Source organism: Plasmopara halstedii, assembly GCF_900000015.1.
Source record: "Plasmopara halstedii genome assembly, contig: Scaffold_2103, whole genome shotgun sequence".
NCBI lineage: Eukaryota > Oomycota > Peronosporomycetes > Peronosporales > Peronosporaceae > Plasmopara > Plasmopara halstedii.
Window position 1 is genome coordinate 952 of NW_020189011.1, and position 9,102 is coordinate 10,053.

Sequence of the window (9,102 nt, forward strand, 5' to 3'; positions counted from 1 at the left end):
GAAGGATGTCGATGGCGTGCCTTGAGTATGGCAAACTCAAATCGGAGGTGTCGCTCCACACGCTCGTCCACTTCCTTGTGGCTGGACTGTAGGTTATACAGCGAGGAAAGTTTCGGTGCCGTTGCACCCATCGCTCAAAAGGTGCGGTTCGTCATCTGTAGCGCTTTCGCCAGGGGCGAGCACAATAGGTATTGTCCTCATTGCGGGTACACGAGAGCCACCTCGTTGAGCACGTAGACGAGGACGATAAGCTTCCAACGGAAATTCTTGTGGGACCGAGAAACGAGCTCGAAGAGCTTTCCGTGTGGCAAGTTCATCTTCTGTTCTGGCCGGGGGCCCGATGATGTGGACGCGTAACGATCGAGTTATCGCGTCGGGTAAATGACCGGCCGTGGATGGGTGCGCTTCAGAGTTGCCTTATGAGCAGCCTCAAGCTGCCGCCTCTGAGCCCCGTCGAGGTCATTGGTGATTACACCACGTTCCTCGTTTGACGAGAATCAGGGAAAGGACATGGGGTCCGCAAGGCGCGAGTAGGGCTCGTATTACGCTGCTGGCGCAGCTCGCCTTCCTCGTCATCCCATGCTGGAAAAGGAGTGTCAGACTCGTTTTCGACCACCTCCACATCCTCAACGAGGTCACTCGTCATTGATAGCGTGCGCAAAGCACGACGCTCGTTCTCATCGAGCCTAGGATGTACATCCCCCGGTGCCGCGGATGCACTGTCTGACATCGCACCGCGTGTGGGTTGAAGTTGGGCTCTGCCCGTGCTTGCTGTCAGAACCAGCGAGACTCGGTGATTTTCGTTTCGCGGACACAGGGCTCATTGGGCAAGGAAGTTGCTAAATTCCAACAGATTGACTTGCAGTGTCTAGCGGACACGCGAGCCTCGTTGACGCAATCATCGATTGGAGCTAAAAATGTTCTCAATCTTATTGGGGGAGGGTGTAACGGGTTTACACGTACCCTGGTAACAGAAGTGTGTGCCAAACGAGATGTGCATGGTGTGACTGCACCCAAACAAGAATACGGTATGTGGCTAGGTAGCCAATAGTTAAGCATGTATTTAGATTTGACTATTTATATTTAGTATATTTAGGAAAATCTAAAATTTTAAAATTAGGATAAAAAAATAAATAAAAATCAGTATTGGAGTGTAAACCGAGGAGTCAAATAGCCTTGGGAAGGCAATGATTACTCTTGGAGTGTTGGATTGCGATTCGCTGACTCGTACTTCGTCTAAGTATAAAACAAATGGTCGGTGACCTAAATTACGCTTCTTCAAGCGCTAAGCTACGGCAGTCCCGCTGCACACCCTATTTGGTGCGCACAATTCCCTCATGTGTGTTCTGTAACGCACATGTGGAGGTCAGCTATGCTTCCACAGATGCCCATTTGAGGCTTGTCTGGCGGACTTTCGCCAGCGCATTTTCAGCGTCGTGTACGCCTTCAGGCGAGCGACCGTCGCTTGTGGTAGTTGAGCCGACTATTGTACTTATCTCCCGGGGTTCAATATAGGCATACGAGTTTGAGCGTGCTATGTTGAATCGAGGAGAGTATATCGAACTAGTCGTCGTGTTCCATCTTCACAGAGAATACAGTCGCAGACGTCGAATAGACGACATTGAGTCTAAGCACAAAAAGGTTTCTGTGCCTTGCGCAAGTTGAACCCTCGACTCTACGAGTCCACGGTAACAAAAGCACACATAAAAGGATTGTATTTTCACCCAAGAAAGGAACTGAGAGCCTTAAATTAATCAGGTACTAAATCAAGTGACCCAGATTGAAACCAAATATTTCGAAGTATATCTACTTTATTACCCACCTAAAAGTAGAACCTGGTGTACTCCCTAGAATCCTATCCCCTACGCTAATCAGGATTCATCATCTTGTTCCTTTACTTTGGCTAATGATTTCGTGATTCAACAGACCCAAAGCGGTCTAGTAATATCTGCTGAGATTTTGCTACTCGCTGCTTAACAAGCAATGAAATTTTTATTGCTCTTTCGAGTTGTTTCCAAAATACACCGATTGCAAAATCTACTGACAGAGTATGTAAATCATACAATATCAATAGAAACGCTTCAATAATCGGCAATATCGAGAAGCAAGATTATTTATTCCTCGATTTTCGGTGTGGGATGCGAATGGAAACTGCTCGAAGCTACGAGCTCCAGCATGTTCTTCGTGGCAAATTCGGTTACATCGAAATTTGCGCGTTTGATTTCATCCAGCGCTCGAGGAGGACCCTGAAGTTGGCAGAAGAGCAAAGACACGTATCTGTGTTCCCCGACGGGTGGTGTAACTGGATAATAAGGAACCACTACAATCTTGTCATTGTCCTGAACATTCTTTCCAGTTGCAACCAAGTTTGCCAGAATATAGTGCAGGAACGGCGCGTGCGTTGGCGCCCTGGGATCCGGAGCATCCAGGTCGATGAGCACATACGTAAAGCGTTCGCTATAATCCGTGATGTGACCTTCGATGCAGACGCTAGGAGCTTGCTGGGCCTAATACAATGGATACAAATGTGAGCCTGGTAATGTTATCCTCTACCAGAAACAATACTTGAAGAGGTACAACCTCGTCCATGGGCACATATTGTCCCGGCAAGACAGGATGATCTCCGTCAAAGGCAATTATGACCCGAAGATTATCAAGGTTTTTTTCATCTTCTGTCGTATATAAATTTAGAGGTGGCGCTGAGACCGATGCGATAGTTTGTTCCTTCGCAGCAAGACGAAGCGTCGTTGGGGAATCATTTTCCTTCACGAGCATGATGCTGCTCACTTCCACAAATTGTAGTACCAGCCCCATTAGCATCATGCTCACCAGGAATGCAGCTGTCACAAGTAAACCTGCTCCACGAAGGGAAAAGGAGGCTGGTGTCAGCAGTGGTGGTGGCAACTTGGATCCATATGATGGCATTGGGCGCAATTTTTTTTAATATCAAAAGTGTACCGAATTTTTATAATCAATAATCTTGGCAAGTAATTACACCTATTCTAATTAATAAGATGCTTACGGAGGCGCCATAGCAAAATGATTTGGAAAATGTTTCTAATCTTCAATAAGCAAACACGAAGATCTTATCAAGCGGCATCAAAACTGATGAGGAAATAAATCTTTGTTTTCCAGACACGACAATATTTTCAATTTTCCTTCTTTTTGAAATTAAGTCTTATAGCAATTATTTTATATCATCCAATTCAACAGAGATTAACAAAAACTACTGCTATCATATTGCCCGTGTTAAATTCACAGGCTTGGTCGTACTACGAAAGACCGAGCTGATGGCTACGTCATTACTCGTCCGCATACCTTCATTTTAAACATCTTCCTTTCGCTTCTCGCGTTTCAGCGAACATAGCAGGACAACTGCTGCCGAAATCCATGCGACTGAGCAGATGCGATGCAGCTAATCTACATGATGGCTACAAGTGTACATCTTTCATTATCTCGTCGCTGCACTCGTCGGTAGAAAATGTGCTGTGGATTATATTAGTGGGAAAATAATAATCGGTAGTACGGCTGGATTTTGCTTAGTTAACTGGCTCAGCATTTGACAGCAGGTCGGTAAATCTTCCACTCCTGTCTGTGACTGGTCAGTAGACAACTTGTATAGTGGTTCGACACAGTCGTAGCTCGTATATATTTAGGTCTTCGAGATTCTTGATCACTAAGTGTGCACAGAGACAGGCCTATGAGGGTGTGGTGCTATAGCGAGCGTTTCAACGGCCGACTTGTTGTAGTGCAACATTCAACTGACAGCTACAAACTTTCATTCTCACATAATATCTGCAATCACTTTCGAGCCACTTAACACAGTTGATACTTGTTTCAGACGATGTAAACCCATCCAAACATTGCAAAATAAGCAGCGGCATATCAATTTTCTGTTTAATTATCTTTGCTCCTTGTCTAATATCAGAATTCTGTACCAAACGATGCATGCGCGACAAAGCAACCCGCGTCACGCTGTTGCAACATCGGAATCCCATATAAATGAAACTGTCGGCCACCCCGGTTTCCAGCCGCGGTTGCACTCTTGCTTTCCCTTTCTCGTGATTAACTTGGTTTCATTATACTGCTGTCTTGAAGTTACCTCGGCCCTTTTACAAAAACAGAACCATCATTCCTTAATCTATGGGGAGGGCAACACATTGTTTTTATCTTGGATTTAATATTGAATTGCGATCTTTTTCCACCGTGTCATCTCTACACATTTCTTTGCGCACTGCGCTTCCCATTCACCGTTCCACGCTAAAAGTAGAAGCAGATCAGTTTTGCTGACATCTCCTCGTCTCTTTAACAGCACCTCAAGACTACGCGACGAGAGGGTCGGAAGAAACGGAGAAACGACTTTCACTGTCACTACCACACTCGCCCACCACCCGCAGGAACTCCGCCAAAAAGCGTCCATTTCCGCCTGCTTTTTTTCTACTTTGTGAACTGACTAGCGTTCGTCATGTTTGGAGGGTCCAATACTTATAGTGACCCCAATGGCACAATTCAGTTCGTAGCCGGCAATTATTGTGGGACTACGCACGATTTTGAAGACGACATGTTCTGTGACGAGCCCAATGTCGTGCTCACGCGCTCGTCACCAACGCCAAATCTCTTAGTAGTGCCTGTGGCACGTGTGGCCGAGGTCAAGGAAGAGACTGTATCCTTTGATGGTACCATGGTAGATGTTGAATTCTCCGCTACAGTTGAGACCGTCATGGTGCCTACTACTACCCCAAACAGTGTTGCCAATGGCTTTTTGTCTATTTCCGATCGGTTTCCTCTTTCAAAGGTGGGAAAAGTTTGCATCGGTACGTCCAAGCAGGTGTTTTGTACCTCCCACGAGTCCAAGCAGCAATTTACGGCTCCAATTCCCATAAGTCGTCTACTAAATGACACACCGGAAATGACCCAGGTTGAGCAAATTACTGTTCTCGTGGAAGATGGTACGATAGATGATAACACGATCAAAGCTGAGCCGGAAGGTGCCACAACGTTCTTAGCTTCCAGTGCTACACAGCATCCAGTGATGAGCGACGTGTACCACTATCAAGCCACAGATGTACAAGAAAATGAGATGGAGGTACATGATGTGGTGTGACGATATCTGGTATATAATATTGTGCTGATTGCTGTGGAATAACGTTTATTGTGCAGCAACTTCGATGGAACATTCAAGAACAAGTTTTTCAACGATATTTCCATCAAGCACAGAAATACGAAGAGTGGGGAAAGCTGGAGGAAAAAGACGCGTACGCTTATCGTATTTGAGAAAATTGAATAGTCTACGGATCAAACCTTATTTCTTTATATTTTTTGTTCAGTCGAGTGTTTTTTATTCCAGGTGGAAGACGGGAAAACATCAAAGCCGAAAAGCGATTTCACGATAATGCTGTTCGCGATGCGACGGGAAAGGGAAATGCAACATGGGTAAAAGAACGACGAGATCGGTTTGAGGAAGAAATTCGACTGTTTTTCGTAAGTTTGTGCGATTCGTTGGGCAAATGATAGGCGGTGACTGACCTAGACTTTTATTTTAAAGCGTGACGAAACGAGGCACAAACAAGAGCTGATGCTTACGCGACTTGAAAAGGTGTCGCCGTTCTCGAAGTTTCCGATTCTCGGTAACCGATTTTTACTACTTCGTTTACGGGGAAAAGGAGGCAACGGAGAAGTATGGGATGTCGTCGATTACGCTAATAATAAGCAGCTCTGTGCTCTTAAACTTTCTACTTCAATTCAACACGCCCAACGCGAACATCTAACGCACTCAGTACGGAACATATCATTTTGACTGGGTGTGCCGTTTTCTCACAGTATATCTTGCACAATAGAAACTATGCCATCCGAATATTGTTCAGGTTGGTGACACGCCTTTTCTTATACGGTATCAACAGCAGCAATACACCGCATTCACAGTCGCAAGCGTTCAGTCGGATCTCCAACAATTGATAGAGGTCTTTAAATGTGGATTACACTGACTTTCTGCGGCGATGCTAACTCTGTTTCGTGACTTTATAGGTATATGAGCATCTAGATGATGACTCCGCCTACAAGGTGCTTTTCCAGCTTTTAAACGCATTGAAATATCTGCATGAAGATGTAAGTTGATGATATCATTTACAGGGCAATATATGATCGATTAATCATGCCTTTTTTTAAGATTGGTGTTGCTCACTACGACCTCAAGCCGTCAAACATATTGATTGATCACGACGGGTGTGTAAAGCTGACTGATTTTGACCTGACACGCAGCGCCAAAGCACCTACTCATAACTCTACCGTTGGAACTCTACGATACCTTCCTCCTGAGTGCTTTCGTTCCAATCGCAGTGACTGCGAAGCTACTGCTGAAAAAGCAGATGTGTGGATGGTGGGTGTAGTATATTGCATGATGGTAACGGGAAAGCATCCAATTTGCCCTGAGAAGTCGACACAAGATGAAGTAAAGACTCTAATGTCTCAGTACACAGGCGATTTCCGGTATGCACGGCCCATTTCCGATCTATCGCGATGGATTATGCAGGGTTGTCTCCATCCTGATCCGCGATGCCGACCAACAGCAACCCAGTTGCTTGTCGCGCTTCAGGACGTGGTGCCTAGGCAGTAGACCTACGCGCCGAGCAGTCATATTTTTTACAGCGATTAGGCTGTTTGCTGTATAAACCACGAAAAGCACAGTGTGCTTGTCGTATTTTGAGCGTGTACGTACGCTTTCGCATGGTCTAGCTGTCTGTCGCCCGTCATTAGTATCATATGAACCACACTAAGTATAAAATATATCTCATCGCTAACATTTTTCTAAGTTAGACTTCAATTCGTATCGCTTCTCCTGTTTTTGCCAGTTTAGATGACAAAAGTGTCGGAAACGTGCGAATTTGTTGGGTTCTTTGATGTGAAAATTACGTCGATTACCTACAGCGTCATCAAAGGCTATTCCGATCGAAAACAAAAACAGCCCATTGCCACGCACAACAGGGGGTTGAAAATTTTTGGTGCGAAAGCTCACAGCTTCTTGTCTATTTGCAGCATCGTGATACAGGTCATCACCAATTATTGGATGACCGATCTGCGCTGTATGAATACGAAGTTGGTGCTTGCGCCCCGTAATCGGCCACAGATCCACAGTCGAAACCCATTCATACCGCGCACTAAACACAACAGAATCCAGATTCAGATAGTCTCAAGCACTATTTTTAACAAGAGACACTCACCTACGTGTTTTGTACACAACTCGCATCGCAGTGAGACACGGCTTACCATCGATTGGATCAGCGAGGAAGAGCAGCTCACTTTGCATTTTCATTAGTGCGTAGGGAATTTCCATTGACTTGATTGAGAAAGTATCGTCGGCTCTAGTGACTGAAATTTCGCCAACTAAGATAGCGCGATACTGCTTCGTCACCGAATGCTGCTCCAGCTGTCTTGACAATTTCACTTCCAACTTTCTAGTCTTTGCCACAAGCAACAGTCCGCCCACTCGATAATCAAGACGATGTACTATATGAGGTGTAGGTAGTTCAGAATCTCCGGAATCAACCGTAGGTGGTCTATGTAACAACATTGGTAGTGCTTCTTCAACTGTGCGCTTACTCCGACCTTTCACATGAATACCCACGGGCTTAACCACTACTGCGAAAGTACTGCATTCGTACACTATACGCAGTCCTTGTGTCTCGCAAATCTTCAGCCATGACTTAGATCTCGCATCGTCAATATTGCTAAGTTGATTTTGTTTTTGCAAACAATTGTAGGTCAAAATGTCGTATACTGCGACGCACGTAAGAGTGGGGACACGCTGTTGCCCGTTGAACAATAAATTTCCTGCTTTCCGCGCGCGTTTCGCCTTCGAAACGGTGCCTAGCTCGGGAAATACTCGCGCAGCCACATGCACCCACTGGCGCATCTTGAGCTGAGGACTGCCAGCCAAATCATCAAATGTTACTACGTATTGCTGCCATGTCGAATACATTGGTGAATCATTTTTCACGTTAAACCTTTTAACAATTCGATGATACCAATCAAATTTATAAGAGAAATTTTTACACATCTTATAAAATTTACAATTTCGATTCAAGAAGGCAAAAGCTCGAAAGATCTTAGAGACTTGCATTGAAGAAGCAGTACGGAACGTGGCTGGGTCATCTAGTTTTGCACTTTTAATTTGCTAAAACATCCACCACAGACTGTAAACACATTAAACACACAAGACAGAGAGATAATTGACACACCATCAGGAGTGGGATGATTTTTTTTGCCCCACGTTGGAAGTACATACTTTCTAGTCTACTGCTGCATTATTTGCACAGGCACTCCATAGATTGGCTAGTTGTGTATTGATTCGCTATGTTCCAGTTTTTTGGACAGTTAATGTGTGCAACGTACTCATCGCACCATCCATTTTCCAGTGATAACATTGTTATTTAGTATCAAATTTATTGTTTGGATTTTATCATACGGTTCTATAGTGAGAGAAAGTTTGCGTACAGAATGCTGTGCTCTAGCACGTAAGTATCTAGCTTTTGTAAAAATAAAATGCGGACAATTTAAGAATTTTTTTGCTGTAGAAGAGAATACGCATTGGCAGGAGACCCACAATACCGGTATTACCAAACCTGTGCTTTAAAGACCGAAAAAAATTCCGTATTTATGACAACCAACATACGAACAGAACGACAATAATGGGTAAGGTGCCGCCGCATACAGCAAGGTTGCAACAGGGTTACACGTACCCTGGTAATAGGGGTTTGTGTCACACGAGATGTGCATGGTGTGACTGCACCCAAACAAGAATACGGTATGTGGCTAGGTAGCCAGTAGTTATGAATGTATTTAGATTTTACTATATATACTTAGTGAAATCTATACATTTAAAATTAGGCGGTTTAGCCGCAGATAAAAGTAAATCGAAACCAGTATTGAATTTAGTCTGTTAGCCTTAGTTAAGGTACTAACTCTTGGAGGTAGCGGATTGCGATCCGCTACACTTGTATTGGTTCTTGTGAAGAACAAAAGGTCGGTGACCTAAATTACGCTTCCTCAAGTGCAAAGCTACGGCAGCCCCGCTGCACTTGGTAGCACTTGTAGTCAATCTACACC

At 44.6% G+C, this 9,102-nt stretch overlaps 3 protein-coding genes across 3 annotated transcripts; 1 reads left to right on the forward strand and 2 right to left on the reverse strand.

Annotated features, from left to right (window-relative positions):
- Window positions 1-2,114: 2,114 nt before the first annotated feature.
- Window positions 2,115-2,925, reverse strand: PHALS_03184 (Phosphatidylethanolamine binding protein; the record flags this gene model as incomplete). Its single annotated transcript, XM_024717455.1, has 2 exons — window positions 2,115-2,507; window positions 2,581-2,925. The coding sequence occupies 2 exons, from the start codon at window positions 2,923-2,925 to the stop codon at window positions 2,115-2,117; spliced, it is 738 nt and encodes a 245-aa protein (XP_024582952.1).
- A 1,540-nt stretch (window positions 2,926-4,465) lies between these two features.
- PHALS_03185 (serine threonine protein kinase) lies at window positions 4,466-6,613 on the forward strand (the record flags this gene model as incomplete). The annotated part of the gene is made up of 8 exons (XM_024717456.1): window positions 4,466-5,086; window positions 5,161-5,255; window positions 5,328-5,481; window positions 5,546-5,776; window positions 5,838-5,960; window positions 6,025-6,105; window positions 6,167-6,222; window positions 6,259-6,613. 8 exons carry the CDS (start codon window positions 4,466-4,468, stop codon window positions 6,611-6,613), a joined length of 1,716 nt encoding a protein of 571 aa, XP_024582953.1.
- Window positions 6,614-6,793: 180 nt separating this feature from the next.
- PHALS_03186 (pseudouridine synthase) lies at window positions 6,794-7,975 on the reverse strand (the record flags this gene model as incomplete). The annotated part of the gene is made up of 2 exons (XM_024717458.1): window positions 6,794-7,154; window positions 7,218-7,975. The coding sequence occupies 2 exons, from the start codon at window positions 7,973-7,975 to the stop codon at window positions 6,794-6,796; spliced, it is 1,119 nt and encodes a 372-aa protein (XP_024582954.1).
- Between the last annotated feature and the right edge of the window lie 1,127 nt (window positions 7,976-9,102).